The sequence below is a fragment of the Terrapene carolina genome, unplaced genomic scaffold (genome assembly GCF_002925995.2).
Source record: "Terrapene carolina triunguis isolate 2854851 unplaced genomic scaffold, T_m_triunguis-2.0 Scaffold234, whole genome shotgun sequence".
Taxonomy (NCBI): Eukaryota; Metazoa; Chordata; order Testudines; family Emydidae; genus Terrapene; species Terrapene triunguis.
In genome coordinates this window covers 5,646,199-5,667,866 of record NW_020664585.1, presented here as the reverse complement: position 1 = coordinate 5,667,866, position 21,668 = coordinate 5,646,199, and the positions used below count along the sequence as shown (strand labels likewise).

Genomic DNA, 21,668 nt, shown 5'->3' with positions numbered 1-21,668 from the left:
ATGAGATGCTGCGGTGATCATATCATTGGTGGTTAACAAAGTTTTGATACTGGGAAGGATCAACAGAGATAGGAGAGTTTAACCATTTAGCCAGTCAATTATAATAATATTTCTGCTTCCAAATGTTTTAAAAGTTGGCTTCATAAGGTATAATCATGGCACAGAGGCCAGTCTGACAATAGTAATTAATTAGGCTATTATGCATTCTACAGTGATAATTGCTTTGCTGGAAAGTCACCAGCCATGAAAAAGACCCGGCACATAAATGTAATTCATCAATCCGAGTTGTTCCAGCACAGTTGTGTTTTCTCACCTGGAGTCAGTGTACACTGTGGAAGGAAACAGAAAAGAAATTAATGTTACATCGATATATAATAGCTGAGTGCTTGCCATACCTCGGCTCATTGGAGGATTTTGCAGGGGCGAGGGAAAACAGCAGTTAAATGAAGGTTTAGCATCTCAAATGGCCATCTCTGTGATCTCGTGGCTGGCAGCAGGCATTTCAGCTCCACTCCCATTACTGCTTGCAGTCAGGAGGGTGGGAAAACCAGCTACGCTGATAGGTTGCCCATGAAACCCCACACAAAGGAGCTGGGAGTTTGCATCTGAGTGAAATGTATCCAACTGGCAGCGATGTTCTGATAGGATTATACCCATGTGGACAGTGCCTCCTTGCAGGCATTGAGACTCGGGTGGGGGAAAGAGATCTCTGAAGAATACAGCCTTGCAAGTTTCTGGGTGGATTTGGACCTTTGTTTTGGAGCATTTGCTGTTTGGGAGGATTTCACCTCTGGGCAGAGGGCCCAGCACCAGGTCTAGGTGCCACCTCACAATAAGTCATAAGTGGTACCTAAGCCTGGTGCTGGTCCCTCTGCCCAGGTGCAAATTCCATCCAGTGAACAGAGAGCACATTTGTAAATAATTCCACATCTGATCTGGGATGTGCTTGCGTGTGAGCTTCCTTGTTGCTTCCTCCTTTTTTCCTTGTCTTAAAGTGGGGTGTCGAATTAAAAACGATCTCCTTTTGAAAAGCACGTTCCCTGCCTTGGGTGATTAACGCAAAGTTAATCTAAGTAGCTTTCCCCCTTTTGTGCAGTTGGTTCACTCTTTGCCCTTCATTCCGCTGGAGCTATGAAAAGCCACTGGTCAGTTTCTCCTCCCTCTCCTGCTCCAAGCATCCTGAAGCAGTGTCTGGGCGGTAGATACCGTGCACTGCAAATGTTGGTATAAATCCAAGCCCAAACCCTTCTATTTTCACTCACCTTTCTTGTTTTTAAATGCATGTGAATATTTGTATTGCTTTCACAATTTTTAAAACCTTTCTTTCTTGCTTTAGGACAAACCCTACATCTTGGATCTAAATTATCACTTGACTAGGTATCAAAACCCAAAATATTTTAGACAGGCTGGGGAAGGAAATCGAACCCAGCCACTCACATAGTATAAAATGTCTCTATACTGTGATATATTTTTCACACAACAAAGTGATTTGAAATTAGATCCGATGGGCCAATTTCCACCCTGCTGTAAGAAGGGCATAACTGATTAACTAAATGGAGTGGCACAGGTGTATATCAGGGCTGAATTAGACTGTATTTCTCTCCCCATCCACACAAACATTCTTGCTGTCTTTTCACCTGGAGAAGGACAGCCGGCCACATTGTGCCGTTGGGTTTTATGCAGAACTCCCCGCTGGTTTCAAAGGGGAATCTTATTTAAAAGCCAGCTGTATTCTATAGGTCAGTACCACTCGTGTGGGTGGAAGAGTTCCTTGTGGAAACTCAGACTTCGGTGCAGTTCAGCCCATGCTATTGACCCATGTAGGAAAGGAGTCTTGGACAGGATAGTACCCTTTATGTAAAGCTCAGCCCGAGGGGCAGCCTTGAAAAAGGAAGAGCGCTCTGATTAGTCAGGGTTGGGTGATTAGTCACAAACTGCTCTGTTTCAGTTACAGGATGACATTTCACTTTTTTTTTTTAGAACTCAGGTAAAATACCAACCTCCAGCCCGTCACGTCATTTCCCAGCAAATGTAATATTTAATCCCCAGGACTGGCCTGGCAGAGCTGTGTCAGGCAATTAAACAGCCTCTGTGAGTCCTCACTCACTTGACGACTTGTGTCTTGCCCACACGTGCTCCTTACGCTCTTGCTAAGGGTGGGCGGTAGGGTTCTCAAATGGAATCGGGGCTGTGCAGCTAAAATCAGAGAGGGAATTTCTTCCCTGTCGGGTACATTGCCGTGAGTGGGGTTTTCATAAGCGCTCAGCATTGGCCTAGCTTTGCGCGCAGTGGGAATTTACCACTGACTCCATTGGGAGCAGAGTAAGGCCAATGATGAGAGTGTTTGAAAATCAAATCCTAATAAATAGAGGGCCTGATCTTGCTCCCATTGAAATTAATGGCAAAACTTCTATTGACTTAACTGGGAGCAGGAGCAAACCCCAGATGACCAAACTTCCACCCCACCCCAGAGCAGTGGGGCTAAATGTTCATAATTAACCAGGAAGTTACCGTGTTTCATATTTTGTGGCGTTGAGAAACTAGAAGAATTGTCCCCACTCAGCCACGGGCCTGATCCAATGTGCAGTGAAGTTTGATGGGTGCTGGAGGTAAGTTTCACTTTCTAGTTGTGATGTATAAGCCCTGTCGTCTTTTGCTGGGGTTTCTGGTACCACCGGGAAATATTCAACTCTAAAACTTTCACTGAGATTTTTTTCCAATCATGAAAACAATTCAGTTCTGGTTTTGTAAAAGCTGATTTGTTAAAAACAAAAACAAAAAAAACTAGGCCAAAAAACTCAACACCATCCCTTGGAAGGTTTTTTCAGTGTATTTATTTCATTTGCTGATCCTCAAAACTAACAGTTCCTAGCAATGTATTTTCTAGAGTAGTTTAAGGTGGCCCATCTGCAGGAGGGAAAAATACACTCGGAGTGTCTCCAGAATGATTTTATTCTCTCCTTAAAAACTCAAGCGATTGGCTGATATTTAGGTGGATTATCTCTATCCGGAAAAGGTCATTTAAATTTTTTTTATCTGACATTTCCTGAAAGAGCAGAGCCAACTACTGGCTGAAAATACGGCGGATGGTAAAACGGGAGTAGCGTGTCTGAGCGCACCTGTCACATCATTCCGGTGTGTTTCACCAGGGCGCTCTCAGCTCCTGCTTTAACCCTTTGTAAAAGCACCCTTCCCGTAAAATGGGACTGAATTGGTGTCCTCGCCGCGTGGCTGTGATGCATTATTTCCTGTATCCCATGTTTTAGTCTGAGGACTGCAAAGGAGCTATATGCAGACTGCTGTCCTTCAGCAGCTTCATTAACATGGGTGGAATGGGCACCTCACTGACCACATTATCTCCACTGTGGGCTGTGTCTCGTGAGTCCTGTTCAGCTCGGGGCTTCCCTGTGGTGGGAGCTGGGCTTGGCTGGCACCACAGCCCCGCTTGAGTGCTGGGGAGAGGCTCAGGCATAAAAGTCAGACTGGCATGATGATCACCCTGTTGCTGATTAAACTGCTCCCCTTTGAACAGAATCACTCTTGGGTTTCCATTGCTTTGTGGCAAACGTGACCTCCCAGTGCCCTCCAGGAAAAGATTGCAATAGGGTTGGAATCAAGAGGGTTCTATAAAATGTAACAAGCTTCCACAGAAACGATTGCAAAACCTATGAGATGACATCCCGACCCCACTGAAATCAACGGCAAAACTTCCCATGACAGCATTTCACCCATCAAATTTAAGCCAATGATGTCCTTTCTGTGGATTGTTGGAACCAGCCCTGTGGAATTCTGTAACAAGGAAAGAATTCTCGGTTAATTTTTGTGGGAAGCTTTCTAGCCCTATAGAAAGGCTCGCCTTTCTTACTGTTGGCCTTTTTCATAAGGGTTAAGGTTTATTTAAAATGTGGATGCAAAGTCTTTTGTATATTTCTAAGGTGATTAATCTCCGATAATACATTGATAAATTGATTTGAAAGTTTAAAGTGCTTTGAAGATGAAAAGCGTTGTAGAAACACTAAGTGTTAATATTATTTATTACTGTGTTTTAACAAAGGCAGTACAGTGTTTCAGAACGCCCGCTGTAGTAATATTTAGCATTTGAGATCTTTGCCTGAGCATGTCCATTTACTCTCTTAATTCTGCTTGTCACCCTACCCCTTGCTTTTACCTTCCTGCCCCAGGCAGGCAGATTGTCTAGTCCATAAGGCGTGACCTGAGACTCAGGATCTGTGGCTTTAATACTCGGCTGAGCTACCGACTTCCTGTGTGACCTTTGCCAGGTTGTATAATCTACCCTGGGCCTTGGTTCCAGTCTCTGTAATGGGGACGGATTCTGCCCTCCTTCACAGGGAGGCTGTGGGGATAAAATCCACTAGTGACTCTTAGGTTGCTCAAATATCATAACTAGATAGAGTTCCTCTTAAAAAACCCCAAAACTTCTATTACCCTTTTACACTTTAACTGCATGGGTTTGTGTGTGTGCGCACAGAGGTGCATGTGTGGGTACTTAATGATTTTGTTCATTCATAGAAAAAAGAAACTAGTTCAGTACTGGAAGTATGACCCTCTATTGTGTGTGAATTTTAACATGTCTTTTACACAGAAATACATACTTTTGGTTTCTGACTAGAATGAACATTTCTCTGTTTTCTATTTGAATATTACAGATTTTATGAAACCCCAAAACCATTTAAAAATGGGAAAAAAAACATTGAAGCCCCTTGAGCTCTTGACTGATATAGATCTCAAAGTGATTTCCATAAGCAGGGAGGCAGAGTTAGCCACACGTTGCGGAGGGGGAAATTGAGGCACAGAGGAATGAAATGATTTGCTCAGTGAGTCAGTGGCAGAGCTGGGACCAGAATACAAGTCTTCTGAATCCCAGTCCAGCCCCACTGGGACCGCGTGACAAACATAAAACCCAAGGCGAATTCAGGATTCTGTACAATTGCTGCTCTTTCCTAATTCATTGCTCCATGGGATGAGTTTATGGCGCTTTTTGCACAAGTTGTAGAGTCAACACTAAATAGTTCTCGTCTCAGCCCGTGATACTGAGGCGATGCTTTTATAAAGTAAAAATTGGGCTGCCATAACACTTCCAATAAAAGTCAACTCCAATGATTGTTTCCTCTCCAGTGAGAACCCTCTATCTATTTGAATGGAAAGTTACATGTCACTGACATGGGTCATAAGGTTGAAATGTGGGTGCTTCAAGCTTAGGCACCTATGTTCATTGAGGCATTAGGACAAGTGGCCTATTTTCCACTTCAGCTGCACATGATCAGCACCTTTGATAAGCAGGCCACTTCTAGGGAGTAGCTAGGACCCAACCTGTGCCCACCGAAATTAATGGAAACTTTCCATTGACTTCAGTAGATGCCTTCGGGCCCTTAGTATGTATTTAGGTGGCTAATTGTAGGCACCCAAGTTTGAAAATGTTGGCCTTGAGCCATCGTGCCCTTTTGTTGTGCTAGCGATGGCTAATGAATGTCAGTAACCCAGTTCTCTGGTTCTTGGCTGATAAAACAACTGCACTAGAATGGTGAGTCTCCGGGAAGGCAAAGTCTGCGTTCATCGTAACGTATAGGCTAGAGATGGAAAAGGGCTCCATAGGGATATTGTATTCTAGTGCAGAAGCATTGCAGTAGCCTCTCCTACTGTAAAAAGGAGGAGCCTTAAATCAGGGCTTCTAAAACCACCTAGAGATGATGTGCAGCTGGTAATGCAGAGAACGGAACTTTGTCCAGTTAAAATGCGCACACACAGCTCTGATAGTTTTCCGCTTGCGTTACTGGCCTATTGCCGCTGTGTTTGTGGTTTTCTCTTTTAAACCCCCTGAAGCCGAATTTGTTTGTGAAATGCTAAAGAAAGCCCCCAAATTTCGAAGATGCTGGAAGCACTAGAATGAGAAAGTGGGTCTGTGTATTAGATGCTAAAAAAAGCCATGGCTTATGCAATTTTAACAATAGAAAAATGATCTTTGTGCTCTAGTGACTGTGAGCGTGGAGGGGGAACGTGGTTTGCTCAGGTGGCTGGTGAATTACAAATGAGTGGTTTGCTTTTCTTTTGAATGACAAGCAATTTAAATTCACTCTTGTGTGGAGGTTGGAAGCTTTTCTAGCAATGGGAAGAACCCCATCCTCCTCCCCCCCCTCCAAAAAAAACCCCTCTCACCCCTTTAGACTGGTGAGATTGCAGCGCTGTCACTGTGCTGCGGCTGGAAGTTAGGACTGCTTTCGATAATTATCAAATCCGTGATCGGTGTAGCTGATGATTACGCCATTGCTCATACCACTTCTGCCAGTTGGGACCAGTTCAGTTGTAGCTTCAAATAGGACATGGTTCTCTTTCTAGAGGCGCACAAGACCACTGCTGTTCCTTGGGTGGAAGGTGATTATTAATACAGACAAGCTGCTCATTGTCTTATTTTTAGCTCTGGAGTTACTGCAAATGTTAGAGTACCATGTATCTGATGGGTTTTTTCCTGAGATCAGCCTGGCTTCCTGGTGAGATTTCAGGGTAACTCTTACCGAGGATAAATTAACACAGGGCAATGTTTTTAGATCCTTGACTTTTTCTGGAATAAATGGAATTCCGTTACAATAGTGCGGTTGGTCCAGGGGCTTTATCATAACCCTGAGCACTTACGCAATCAATGCTCTACACTTTCAGAGCACGGAATGAACATTCAATAGCGAATCTGTCCAGTGCCCCCATGAGGATGGGGAAAAGGAGCCACCGGGAGGTCAAAGCCAAAGTTTTCCAATGTGGCTGTCTAAAGTCAGACAACGAAATCCATGGTTAGGCGCTGAGCTGGGACATGGGACATCATGAGCCTGTTCCAAACTTTGGCGCAGACTTCCTGGGGGCCTTGGCAAGTCACTGCGGCCTCAGTTCAGCAAAGCACTTCAGAATGGGCTTAAGGCCCAGACCCCAAAAGGGCGTCTAGGCTCCTATCTTCCAGGAAGCTAGGATTCTAAATCCCTTCATGAATCTAACCTCTCTGTGCCTCAGTCTTCCCCATAAGTGAAACGGGAGTAATAATACTTTCCTACTCGAGGATAAATGCTTTAATATCCGTGAGGCTCTCGGGTACTCCTGCAGTGAGCACCCTAGAAAGCCCTATACGCTATAGCTCAATCAGTGCATTCTGTTGTTATCGGAAGGGCTAAGTACCCTGGGCCACTTCCTTTTACTTGCCTACCTGCCACTTAAATCTGACATACGCGGCCCAGTAACTGGCCCCAGACCTTGCCGGCCAGTCATGGAGGAGAGAGAATTAGAACCCTGCGATTCCAGGCTCCCAGCCTGGTTCTCCGCTCGCTAAACCAGGCAGCCTGCATTGACTTGGCGCTTCAGCAACCCAAGCTGGAGTATGTGGCTAGACAGATGCCATCCCAGTCTCACTCGCCGCTCTGGGTTCAGCCCTTTCCCCTAACTTCTGTTACGAATTCACGGCCTGCTCCCCCAATGACAGCACGTGGGCGGATTGCCATAGCTACTCAGTGCCCCGGCGAGGTCAGGGGGGTTGCCTGGAGGCTCAGCTGGATGCAGGAGCAGAGACTTAGCGCTCGGGAAAGAGTCAGGTGATCGTTGATTATCCAATTCCAAGCAGGGCTGATGCAGACTTCCTCCCCACAGCCTTCAGAGACCTGCTCAGTCCTTAGGCTCTGTGCTGAGACTCCTCAATTCAATCTCCGTGGCAGCTCGTGCTTGGGGTGAAATCCACGCGGTAGCACAGAGATGCTCTTTGGAAGGGGATATTTGCCTGTCCCGGGTTCCCTAATTTGAACCTCTTTTTTCCCCCGTCTATCCAAGTGCAGGAAGGCGACGGATCATGTTCTCCGGCATCAGCAAAGCCATCGGGGATGAACGTGAAAGTTCTGAACAAAGTCACTTTGATCCAGATTCTCCAGGCTATTTAGGCACCTAACTCCCACTGAGTTTGATGGAAGTTAAAAACCTTTAGACAGTCAGGGCCTTAGTGAACAAAGAGCTCTGTCAGGTGGGAGCGGGTGGGGAAAACCACCAGTATTGTGTAGGCAAATGCTGAAAAATTAACTGGAGTAAAAGATTCATGCTCATCAATGTTGAATGGGGATATTGTGGCAGGACTAATGTATTGGTCTGTTGTTAGCCATGCAACACTTCTGAATTGTGCAGTGGGAGTCTGGCCGCAGCCCCTCTGGGAGGTTGCACGCCCTGATGGGAAGGGCCCCCGGGTTTGCGAGGACTGAAAGCAAAGGGAGGGGGAGACTGGGGTCTCAGCCATCCCACCGTGACCTGAAGATGTCAGCGTGGCCGAGGCTTTTCGGGGTGTGTGTTGTTGGACCCAGCTCAGCAGCCTGCAATTTAAATAAAAGGTGAAATGCTTATTTCTTATTTAAGCTCCAGCATTAAATTATCATTTTCATTTACTCAAAGCGCATCAATGATTTATCTTGGCGTGACATTACTGTAGTGTTAGGAATTTAGCCAAAGGCAAAGGACGCAGGGTGTGGATCCTGCACCCAATGTAAACTAGTTACTGTGTTTAATTCCATGGATCCTTTTGACAACCTCCTCCCTCCTCACTGCCATGTGGGCACCTGGGAGCTCCTGCCCTCCAGGGGGCAGCAGAGATGTATGGGGAGTAAATGGGACAGTGGCTACAGAACCTCAGCCAGATAAACTTGTTCTGACCTCCTGACATTTCTCTGCCTGTTAACACTGTCGTGGTCGTTGTTATATTTATATTACAGTAGCGCACAGTCGCAATCTCTGGTGGGGCTTTATTGCCTTTGGCACTGGACAGACTAATAGTCAGAGATGGTCCTGCCCCTGTCTACAATCTAAATAGACTGGACAAGCAGCGGCTGTGTTGTCAGCATCGTTCCTGTCTTGCAGTTGGGTAAACAGGCACAGAAAGAAGAAGTGACTTGACCAAGGTCACACAGTGAGTCTGTAGCAGAGCCAAGGATTGACCCCCCCCCCCAGGTCTCTCGAATCCCAGTGCAGTGTTGTGCCTTAACTGCAAAGCTGTGTTTCCTGTCTTGCTCATGTTTGCTCTCTGTGGGGCTCCCCCTGAGCCCTCTCTTGGGTTTCAAATTAAAATAACTGCCCAGCGTGTGGAAGGTCCAGCTCTAACGATGGGATGTAACGTAACAGACAACGCCTGGGAATGGAAGCACAGCTGCTTGCATCTGGCAGGGTTTCAGGGCCATGGAGAAGGGTGAGGTAAACGCCTTGTGACTGGCCAGCCGTATCTTTCTTCCTTAACAGCGAGGGTTTTTCCTCCCGAAGGGGAGGGACGGATTCATGCACAGAGGCAGTGTGCTGCTGCTTAACGCTGACTGCGAAGCATGTAATGAAGCGAGGTGAGCGCACTGACTGGCCTCTGTTCGTCAGCTGGCCTCTCTGCCAGCCCATGTCGGCAGGGTTGGCTAGCCTGGGGGCTGTTGGAGCCGTTTCTGTAGCCCACGCTACAGGGGCTCCACATGTGTAACGTTGTGGGGGTAAGGGATATGCTCCAGTCAGGGCTAGCACTAAGCCACCTTCAGTTAGAAGCAAATAAAGTCGACCGAGCTGCATAATTTGCTGGTCCAGTGGATACGGCACTGGACCGGGAGTCGGGAAACCTGGCTTTTCTTCTTGGTTCAGCCACTGACTCATTGTGTGACCTTGGACAACTCACCTGAGCTCTCTCTGCCCCCTATACATAACAAAGGAGGAATGATACTGATCTTCTCTTGTAGAGCACCGTGAGACCTGCAGCTGAACAGTGCTGTAGAGCAGCTGACTATGAGTCTGTCTTTCTCCTAGGGCTGGAATGGACTCCACTAACACGGTGCTTAGTGTTTCGGCTAACATGGCGCATTAACACGGGGCTTAGGGTTGCTCGCACCAGATCACCACTATGATTCCTACCAGAGAGCTACAAGATCGTCTCTCTTCTGGGCTCATCTTGGGGCTGAGGCATATGGCTCTGAGGTAGACACGTGGGGATGATTGCGTGTGTGTGTGTAGGTTTTTCTGCTCACTCTCATCCAAGAGTTGAGAAGGAGGCTAGCCCACATCTCTGGCAGATAATTAGTTTGAGTTTAATGATCGCTTGGGGTTTCCTGATCACTTGGGGGTTGAGTGGCAGCTGGGAAGGTGAGCTGAAATGCGCTACCTGTCCCCAGTGAAATTTCACTGACAGCTTTCACTAGGGTGAGGCATTAGAGGGAGGCACTGACAGGCTGGCTTTGCTTGGAGGTGCCTGGTGCTGATGTCCTACGAGGTTCTTCTAAGTGGGATTCTTTGTGCCATTACCTCTGCAGCGAGGGTGCCTGGGTGGGGAGCCTGGTAGGTACCAGCGAGCGTTTTGCGTCTTTCATAACACAAGAACCCGGGGTCAGCCAATGAAATGAATAGGCAGCGGGTATAAAACAAACAAAAGGAAGTACTTCTTCACACAGCACCCTGTTAACCTGTGGAACTCCTTGCCAAGGGATGTTGTGAAGGCCAAAACTATAATTCGATTAAAAAAAGAATGAGAAGTTCATGGAGGATAGGTGCATCAGTGGCTATTAGCCAAGATGATCAGGGATGCGATCCTGTGCTTTGAGTGTCCCTAGCCTCTGATTGCTTGAAAGTCCCGTTACCTCCAACTATCAGAGAGCAAAGACAGACCCCGATGGGAGGGATGTGCAGAGCACTGACACATGGCGAGGCCATCTTCCTAGGCAGTCAGTTGCTCTGATGGATGGAAGAGGGATCTGAAAGCAGGGGAGACATTGTGTCTGTTCCCAAATGTGCCAACTCCCAGCGTGACCTCACGCAAAGTGTGTGCCCCCTCTGTGTATCTACTTAGACAGCCCCAGCACCTCCCAAATGTTAATACCTTTAACCTCACAACACCCCGAGGGGCAGGGCAGGGCTGTTATCCCCGTTATGCAGTTGAGGAGCCAAGGCACAGATCTTCAGAGGTAGTTAGGCTCCTAACATCCATTGATTTCAATGGAGCCTTAATTCCTCCCAGGATCTGGGCCAGAGAGGCTAAGTGACTTTGTGGTCTCAGGGGAAGTCTGTGGCAGAGCCCGTTCCCCACTTTCCTATCTGTACTACAGGGATAATAACAGTTCAGTTAAATGTTCTCCCGCGTTTGATGAAAGGGGCTAGACACATTATTATTCATTCTGATGAGCCCTTATCCCCGGGCTTTTTATAAAGTGCCCGTAAGGCCCTTCCCTGGAAATATCACTTCCAGTGTTCACGTGTGAATATGCCAGTCTCATTTTCAACTCCGGTCAACTAGACAAACTACGTAATAGAACTAGACCTTGCAAAGAGCTCCGCAGAGAGGCAGCATGTGTGGACGTGGCTGCATCTTTGGGGTTTCCATTAAATAAGAAAGTTAGAAGATCATGGGAGTTGGCAAAACATATAAAGGCGAAAAGCAAACAAGTTGGTGGAACAGGTTTGTGTGCTGTAATTTGACCTACAGGACCTGGGAAATACACCCCAGGTTCTCCTTGTCTCTGTGGAATCTAAACCCTGCACAGGTCAGTTAGGTCAGCAACGCAAGAGCCGTTGTAAACTTCGTAGAATCTTTTTCTCTTGGCACTTCTCTGGTCATAAGGACCTCGGTTTGGAGTTCAGTTCCTTCCCCCACCCCGGGTCCCTGTCAGACCCCTGTAGTTATGGCGGAAACAACTTGATCAAAGAGCCTCCTGCAGCATGCCCCAGAGGCGCTCCGACTCTGCGTTGCTCTATTATGATCTTAAAGTCAGCGGTGACCTTTGCTAAAAATAATTCCTAGAGTGAGCCAGAAACCCCCCAGCAATCATAACTTATGATCAGAAGCGGCACCAAGCAATAAAATAAAGGGTCAAAGGCTGTTAAGTGTTAGTCTTGTTTACTGGTTCGAGAACAGACCCAGCAGCTTTGCAGTGACTGGAGTTGCACAACCCCCGCGGGGCGAGGCGAATGTAGGTGGTAATTATTAATTCTTTGGAGCGGGGCACGAATTCTGAGCTCAGTTACACTCGTGCCAATCTGGAGTATACGTGCTGCAATCCAGGCATGTGGCAGGAAGATCTGCCTGATGGGAGTGACTCCAGATTCAGGCCGGCCTCGCTGAGCCCAGAGCCTGGCCTTCACGGGTTTCTTCTCTTCTTTGAAGCCCTGGTTTCGCATTTCCTTACCTCATATTTTTATTTCCCCTCAGGTGATTGCACTTAGTAAAAGAAGCAAGGAGGCTGAGACGGCTTTCCTCAGTGTTTACAAGCAATTAATTGGAGCACCAGGTAAGGAATGCTTTGGCTACTTAGCTGAATAATTAATGTTGCGAACAGACCGCCAACCAGCCATTACAAGCAAGGATTGCTGTGTATGCCGCATGCCCCGGCCTCATTGCCCTGTCCTGGTGCTCAGGGCTTTCTGCAGCTCCATCTCTCACGTTATCCATCCCTCCAATTGCCCAGAATCAGGTCTCGTTCCAGTGTCCTTTGGGCCACGGCACTGCATCCTCAGTGTTTGCTCTCCCTGCGTCGCAGCCGGGATGGTGGCCACTAATTTTTCCGTGTTATTTTTGAGATCTGAGCGAGTGGAACAGACAAGTGGAAACATCTTTTGCCATCCTTGTATTTCGGCGCGTGAGCCAAATGCATCTTGACATTAGAAAAGGAATACATTTGCTCAAGCCTTGTAATAACACTGCTCCTATCCCCAGTTGTGTTTTTGACGGTAAGTTAACTACAGTGACTGAGCTCCTTTTACAGCACAGCTCCCGACAAGGACATGTAAAGGGTTTAAACACGCATAGGGGCATCCACCGAACCCTACACCTAGCGCTGTTCATGCCCATCCGTATGTTTGGCTGAGCCCTTTTGAAAGGAGAGCCAATCAAGGGTTACCCCAAGGTTAACATACACTAACTTGGCATCCTGAGCCTAGAATGAACCGTCAGCCCCTCCGTGCTCAGTAATAATAACAATGCTTTCCAGCACAGGGTCTCTCAGCCCTGTGCGAATGGTCTTCCCGCAGCCTTGCAAAATCCTGCTTGTTGGCTCACCTTGGATAACTAGTGAGGGTTTGATGGGCAACTAAAATAATGTTGGTTTTTTCATTCTCATCACACTGGTAAGGGCGGGTGAGCAGATTTGGTGCCTGGGCTGGTAAATGTTCACAATTGGTTTAGCAAGACTGTGTTGTCTCCATCTTATAGATGGGGAAACTGAGGCATAGAAAAGTTAAGCGACATGGTGAAGTCCAGCAGCAGAGCTGGGCTTGGCACCCTGGTTCTTGGCCAACCAGCCGTCAACCCTGCCTCCTGTCAAATTTGTGTGTGGAGCAAAGCAGTGTGGTGCAGTGGTTTGGGTGCTGGACTAGCATTCAGGAGTCCTGGGTTCTAACTCTGGTTCTGCCTCGTTGGCTGCATGAGCTTGTCAAGTCTCTGTGTCCCCAGAAACAGGGCTAGCTGCTGCCCAGAACACTGAGGCCAAAACCAGCTCCCACCTTGGCACTGGTGAGCATCTTCCCCAGCAGTGGAGCCATGCTGCTGCTCTCGGAGCTCCCTCTGGGAAAGGTCTAGAGGCTCTGCGCAGCGTGGCCTTTCCACACCTTCGATGGATTTGGTGCCTGGCCCTGCGTAGAGGGATCGAGCAGTAACTCCTAACAGAGAGCCCCATGTGTCGTATAGGGGCTCTTTGCTTTGCACTAACCCTCGCCCGTGCAGCCTTGTCTCCTGGTAGCGAAGAACCAGACGTGCTGTCAACAAGTCGGAGGATGAAGAGTCGTGAGGTGCAGGAGGGCTCCGGCAGGGGCACTAACTCATCGGGCAGACATTTAGGAATAACAAAATGTTTTAATGATTTCTTAGGGGAATTCGGGAGACACATTCCTGTCCTCATTAAATTTTATCCTGAGATACGAGAACCAAATGTCAGAGCTGTTTCCAGAGCCCGGATCTATTCGCTCGCCCTCCCCGCGCAGACCCCACCTCGGCGCGGGCTCTCACTCCTGTAATTTTAGCCATCTCGATGCGTTCCTTGACAGGCAGATTTTTTGTAGGCTACTTTCGAAGCGACACACAAGTCCTGATTCAACGTTTTTGTTTTGAATGGCTGCTGTCAACACGGCTCCCCGGCAGAGGCTGATGGCTCAGCGAGTATTTTGATAAGTGAGCGGGGCTGTGTAGCTGCAATTACGAAAGAAGATCGTAAATCTTTTCGATATTGTTCACACAGATGTGGCGTGAAGTGAGGGGGGGAAAAAGCAGTAAAATGTGTTAAAAGCATAATTAATGTCATTGTTGCTGAGGAAGATTTGATTTAAGCCTCCCTTTGACTTGTGGAGCAGGGGCGGCTGATTTCTGCCTCGCATTGGGCAAACCCACGAGGCGTAGACCCAAGCTGGAGGGAAGGGGCTTGTTAGCGGAGCGACTGGGGAGAAGCAGGGGAGCACATGGGCTGACGAAGAGGGAGATGCAGGGGGAACAGGGCGGGTTGTCTCCATTGAGGATTTGCCTCCGTTTCAGCCAGCAGTGTAGCTGCGCTGGTGCAACCTGTGGTGTAGACAGGAACGGCCACTGTTTGCACTGGCCAAGCCAATACCGATTTCCACCAGGGGCAGACTTTGTTGGTGCAAATAGCAGCTGTGCTTGTCTACACTGATGGCTGAAATTGGAGCAAATCCCTGGTGTAGACAAGGCCTAGGATGACCAGATGTCCTGATTTTCTAGGGACAGTCCCAATATCCAGGGCTTTGTCTTATATAGGCGCCTATTACCTCCCACCCCCGTCCCGATTTTTCACACTTGCCATCTGGTCACCCTAACAAGGTCTGAAGCTATATCCTCTCTGTCTAGCTAACTCTAGCTGTAGCTTCTCCGCTGTAAGCCCTGAGCGTTGACGCAGCCTACAGCGGTGGAAGGGCTTTTTCCATTGCTGTAGGTATCCACCTCCCCAACAACGGGAGCAAGGCTGATGGAAGAATTCTTGGGTCAGCAGAACTACGGCACTTCGGTTGTGACTTTTTCACACCCCTGAGCTCTGTAACTGTGTCAGCCTAAGACCTTAGTCCCAAATCCTGCCCCTTCCTCTTGTCCAGAGGGGCTTCGCTGTGCAGGGGGAGGTACCTTCTCTTAGCTCTGCAGGGGCTGCCTGGGGGCATGTGCAGGATGGAGCAGGGGTGGTGGATCTGCCACCGTGTGGCTCCACCAGCCATTGGCTCCTGCACTGGGGGTACCTGGTGTCTGGAGGCTCCTGCACCCCTGAATCTGGAGCAGGCACAGCCCCTGCTCCTGCCTGCATATGGGGAGGTGGGGGGACTGCCATGGCCACGCAGGTCCCAAGGCAGGAGTAGCAGCTGCTATCACTTTGCGGTGACCTTGTGAGCCGGAGAAATTCCTTCCCTCGCCACGTGGCCACTGAGTGACTGGGGCTGGGCACTAGGAGGAGCATTTCCCCCTGAGAGGATACTGCCGCTTTCCCAAAGGGCTCCCAGGGGCTAAGGAAAGTAACTAGCCGTCCCCTCACCCCCAACGCAGGGCTTTGCGCTCAGCAGGGCCACGTCCGGGGTCTCGGAGGGGTTCCGTGCACCTCTCCTGACCCGATTGGCGCAGGGAGCGGTGCTGTGTCACTCACGCTAATGCCAGACGGCATGGGAAGCCGTGCTGTTAACTGTCAACAGCAACGCCGCGTGACAGGCCTCCGCGTGCGTGTGGGCGGGGCGCTGAAAGCGATCTAGTGGGCTTGGCCGGCTCTGCCAGCGAGCTGCTCGTGGAACCAGTCCAGAGAGAGCCCTGCAGATGGGAGACCAGGAAATGCCCTGCCAGAGTCAGCCAGTAGAGGCGGGGGAGGAGAGTCCAGCCTCCTGCTGATTCCAACAGCAGCAGCATTTGGCCTCTTGACTTGACTATCAATGGGAATTTTTGCCCAAGCAAGGGCTGCAGGCCTGGGCCCGGAGGGGAAGGAGCCCCATGTGGAGGAGCTGGCTCTGGGGAGGAGGGAACAGGGAGGACGTGGCAATGGGGGCAGGGACATGTGCAGGGTTGGGTGTGGGGAGCATGTAGGGGTATGCGGAGACCATGGGAGAGTTAAAAGCCAGGGGACGGCTGGGGTCTGGAAGTGGATGGGTAACGGTGAGTGAGGCTCTCCCTTCCTGCCGGTCCCGAGCGATCCAGCTGTCTGGAGTCCCTCAAACGTGCCGCACGGTGTGGTTTGCTGGAGACGCGTCGTCGTTCTGCAGCCGCTCCGTGTGGCTCCACAGCAGCTTTGATGTAATGTGTAATTAGACGTTAACTAGAGTAATGTTCCGTGAGTATCACATGGAGCTGGAACGTTTCAGGACCCGGGAAGGCGAATGAATTATTCAGTAAATAACTCAGGTAAGAACAGCCAAGCTGAGTGGAAAATACAACCCAAAAATCCAGGACAGCAAGACGTCAGGCCAAATTCAGTTCTATCCCACATGCCTCTACGTTGACTTTAGTGGGGCTGGATGGGCAGCCTCAGAACATCCGCTGAGCATTAGCGCTGGCCTCTCCTGGGCCCTGTATTAATCAAAGCGGGGGGAACACTGGTTCTGAGGCAATAAGAACCATCCAGATCGTTCACCCAGCCCACCAACCCCAAGCTAACCCTTGTTCAGAGTTCTCCAAAGTTTGACCAACTCTTATATCTCGAGACGGGACATGAGGTGAGCTAGGACTTTCAGCTTGAGTTCCTGGCGAGAGGGGTTCAGCTTGGAACCCACACTGGGCCTCTGACCCTTCAGGGGTTACCCTGTCACTAGGGCTGCAGAGCTGAAGCGCACTGAAGGTCAGTTCCCGAGGGCACAACCTTCAGTTACTGACAACGTTTAGATTAAAAGATCTGAGTTATACGGCCCACCCCGGAGGTCCTTGCTCAGTTTGGACTCCGCACATCTTCAGGCACAATTCCCATTGGTGCCCAGGGGCCAAGTCCTGGGGTATCCCGAGCGCTCACTGCTCCCCCTGACTGCAGGAAGGGCTTTGCTTTCACGAGGACTCAGTACAGCAAAGACATCCGGGTTCGTCCCGTCATGATCCTGACTGCAGGTCAGAGATGGAACCAAACCAAGCCCCTGCTCCTGTGCATGACCACTTCCAGGATCAGAGCCTAAAGCCCCTGATGCAAATGCCCCCGACCGGATCAGAATGGGAAATCTGCAGCAGTCCCTTCTCTGAGATGTGCGAGGTCAGCTCCCCTCCCCTCTCCATTACAAACACCCCCAGACTTTCAGCTCAGAGCCATGCAGCTGGACGGACACCATCCCTCGTCGTCACTCCGCTTCCCGAAACACACTCACATCCCCAGTGGGAGACCCAGTCTCTCTGCAGCAGAGTGTGGAAAGGTATTTTGCCTTTTCTTTACCAGGGAATTGGGTTTTCCTGGAAGCGTTACCAAGATTTCCTAACGAAACCAAAAACCCAACTCTTTTGGACGCATCAGTGAAAGACATTCCCCTGCCCTGTGAAGTTGTGAATGCTAAAATAGTGTGCAATAGCACCAGCTAGTGGTTGTATTTGGCATCTGTAATTTAAGAAAAATACCAGGCCAATTTTTATTTTTTAAAAAGTTACGTTTTGTATTCAAGTATTAAAAAAAAAATCAGCTGGTTTGGTCTCTTGTGAGGTTAGGCTGTAATGAAATCAAAGTAAGTTAGTCATTTAATTAAGCATCGTGTGCACAAATAGGTTAGTAATTGCCACACAAAGCCAATATCATTTTAATCCACACTTTGTTGTCATAGGACTGGTCCTGCAAACACTGATGCATTTGACTCATTCCACCAGTGTGGGTCGTCTCCCTTGTGAGTAGAATTACACACCTGTGTAGGCGTTAGCAGGATTGGGCCCATAGTCAGTAGCAGACCTCTCTGCTTGCCCCAGACTGGGACAGGAGGCAGGGGGTGACATGTGTGATACAAACCTAAGATGAGGGACACTCAGAATGATTCTTCCAATGTCATAGGCACCACTCCCTTTAGTGGCAATGGTTCTTCATGTGAGCCCCGCCTCATAATACTTCATTTCTGATGTAAATTGTTTCTAACAATAAAAGGGTATGATCCTGCATCATCAAAGTCAATGGGAACTTTGCCATTAACATCACTGGGCAGTAGATCAGACTTGGGGGGGGGGTGCCAAACAGCTCTCTGGGACTACAGTGAGTTATGGCCCTTGAACTGAAGGACATCTGAGAGGTATGGTTGGTGATCAGATGTGGTTGGCTGGACCTTTAAGATGTGTTGGCCAAATTAAGGGCTATATTAAATTTCAAACCCTATTTTTAAAACTTAGATCTTAGGCAAGTTGATTTTATTGCCTCTGTTGCCTATATGTGGATTGTCTGTTCAGTCCACAGATCACATCAAATCTCACCTCTCGTGTGGACTAGCCAGGAGGGAATGGTAGTATGCTGTTTTAAGCTCAAATGTTTTCTTTAGAGCTCCCAGGTCCAAAAATATATAATCAAAATGCAAACAGCTCACATCTGAAGAGGAAATATTTAGAAAATGTGTCATTTTTATTTCAGCAAAGGCATGGTTGCTGAAAGAAGCTAGATGTAAATGCTGATACAGGCAAAACTCCATCGCAGCTTTATTACACAGGGTAGTGGCATACGTTTTTGCTATTACATTATTTCTTGTTACCAAGAGACAGAGGAATTTGCCATAACAGATTGGATCATTGGTCTGTCTAGCTTTTTATTCTGCATTGGCTGTTCCCTGGTGCTTCCGGGGCTAGCAAGAAAAGACCCTCTTGGTGATACACCTAACCACTATGTGCAGTGGGAATGAGAGAGACTGCCGGGTTGTGAAGGATTCCCTATCATCTTAGGCCCTGGAGCATGAGGTTTAATTACCTATATCATTATCTTAGCTTGCATAGCTACAAATATTATTAATGGCTGTAAAATTATCCTTTTTAAAATCAGCCACGCTATATGTCTTCAGCTGATGACCCTCTGCAGCTGGGAATTCTACAGGTGGACTCTATGCTGTGGGAAGGCATGGTTTCCTTTTATTGGTTCTAAATTTATGGCCCTCTAATTTCATTGAGTGTCACTTTCTGCTAATGTGTGCCAGGTAAGATGCAAGGGTTAATTTCTACTAAGCAGGAATCCTTAGTCAACTCTCCACTAATTTGTTTCTTTACTGTAGCTTCTATGTCCAGGGATAATCCATCAGTTATAGCAACGAATCAGGTTTATTCAGTGCTCGTATACAGTAATCTGATGCCCTTCTGTAGTTCCCTTCAATCCAAGGATCTCAAAGCGCTTTGTAAACATTATTGGTATTTCTTTATTTCGATTTTAAAAAATTTAAAAGACGCCTATCCAAGGCTCTGGACGTCCAAGACATCATTAATAATACAGTAAAATCCAAGCAGCAGTACAGTCCTCATCAGGACAGGGCCTCAGCCAGGCCGCCACCTACAGAAACTTCTTTCCATCCTATCATCATTAGGGGCATTCCCTACGCTGTCTCCCACAGCCCTATCAAACTGGCATCTCTTGCAGCATGCCTGGAAAGTCAGCAAATCCAAGCTATTAATCAAGGAATTTTGCCTCCCAGCACCATGATGTAATCATATTATTGGCTAGTATTATTATTCTCGTGTAACATAGGGAAACTGAGGCACAGACAATAAAGCAATTATTTTCGGGACTGTTGGGTGCTTCAGTTTTGGGGCATGCAATGTGAGACATTTTGGCCTGGCTTTTCAATGGCATTGAGCATCTGCAGCTCCCACTGACTTCAGCTGGAGTGGTGAGTGCTCAGAAGCTCTGAAAAGTGGGGCCAACATTTCTAAATCTTGGCATCAATAATTCATCGATTCATAGATTGCAAGGTCAGAAGGGCCCGTTGTGATCAGCTCGTCTGAGCTCTTGGGTAACACAGGCCAGAGACCTGCCCCACGGTAATTCCTAGAGCAGCTCTTGTAGAAAAGCAGCCAATCTTGATTTCAAAATCGCCAGGGTTGGAGGATCCCGCAGGACCCTTGGTAAATTGTTCCGGCGAGAAGCCGCTTTTGAAAATTTGGGCCCAAATGATTTGTCCAATGGATTAGATATCCCGGATCTCCTGAGCCAAAAGCCCAAGACCATCCTTCCTTCCCTAGCTCAGGGGACACTGGGATTTCCATTGGAAGCCCTAGCCCTGGCTTTCATTGTTTCCTCTAACTCAATCATTTTTGCTAGGGATTCCAATGAGCAGAGCTCAGACCAGACCGAACCTCCGTGTGGGGGATTCTTGGCCACTGTTAGGTACATTGGGTCTGACTCTCCTCTCACACCTGCGTAAATCAGGAGCCACTCCACTGGAATCGTAGTGTTCTGTTGCGGTCAAACTGCTACAAGTGAGCGGGAAATCGGGACCACATGATGCGCCAATTGGACAGCCAGGGAAATGGACCTCATCTCTTTAGCCACAGGCCAAGCAGAGAATGAGCAGCAGCTGGTGAGCTTCTACCCACCCCAGCCACCACCTCTTGAATCCCGATGGAACCACCTTTAGGGATTAGCGGGTAGTCCAGAGCTCCTGGGTTGTGTTCTTTGCTCTGGCGCCAACTCACCATCATCTTTGGGCAGTCGCTTTCTGTGCGTTGCTTTGCCCAGCTGCCTTAGGGTAGCACAAAACGGGTTTAGAGACTGATCTTCCATCAGTGCTGGGCAGTGACTCGCAGCTGCAGAGGTGAAAGGTGAGCGCCCGAGCTTTGCGCCTCACTTGAGCGTGTTTTCTTTTTCCCCTGCTATCATCATTATCAGAATGAGCCTTTCCTCTTCTCGGTTCTTGCTGAGAAAGGGGGATTTGGAGTGGTTCTTTATACAGCTGTTTTTACTGTAGTGAGAAACTAGCTTGACATATTTGAAAGCAAACAGAAGGCTCCCTCCCCCCCCCCCTTTAACTTGTGTACCTTAGTCACTCTGCCTGACATTTAGCTGATGCCTCAAATAATTCTTCAAGACAAAGTAAATGGGATTTCCTTTGATACAGCGATTCTTCAGTTACAGGCATTTTAAGTATGCATATTTTGACAGTCTTCTAGTTGTCTGGTCTTTTATTTCTATAAAGAAAAACACCCGGCTGTGTTTCAAAATTAACAACAATGGATTGTTGTTCTCTGGATTTCGGCAGAAATGGTGGTTGCATGAAGAAATTAATGGAGAATGGTTTTCATAGACTAATTGCAGCAAGAGATGGAAAAGAACCAGTGCGCCCATCAGGGTGTGATGCCAATGCAGGGATATAGTAATTTGCTCAGGGCCTGTTGTTCAAAGGTGCCGAATGCTTGCAGTCCCGCTGCCTTCATTTGGAATGGTGACCTCTTCGGAAAAGCAGATTCCTTGGGCAAGATTCATCGTTGGGGTAACTCAATGAAGTTAGTAGCGTTCTACTAGGAATGTATTTGGCCCGTTTTGCTAGAACGAAAAAGGCCAGAGTTTCAGTCAATGGCCTCCATTTTGGCAGATTCGCTAATTCTGCTCACTTAGTGTAAGTTTTTGATTGGTGGGGATCATCAGAGACCTTGATGTTGACATGAATTAAATAGCGGGTGTTCACTGGTGCAGTTTTGCACCTTCAAAACTGTAGACTTGGATAAAGGTGTATTGAAAATTTGACCCAATGGGCTATATCCGAAGCCTAGGGAAAGACTCCCGTTAACTTTAGTAGGA

General features: G+C 48.1%; 1 protein-coding gene across 3 annotated transcripts in view; it reads left to right on the top strand.

Annotated features, from left to right (window-relative positions):
- Window positions 1-21,668, top strand: part of CUX2 (cut like homeobox 2) — a 220,071-nt gene that overhangs the window by 149,936 nt on the left and 48,467 nt on the right. For all 3 annotated transcript variants that reach the window (XM_026656909.2, XM_026656907.2, XM_026656908.2), the window contains one exon: window positions 12,191-12,269. In XM_026656909.2, the coding sequence (XP_026512694.1) occupies window positions 12,191-12,269 (79 nt within the window). The remainder of the gene's footprint in view (window positions 1-12,190; window positions 12,270-21,668) is intronic.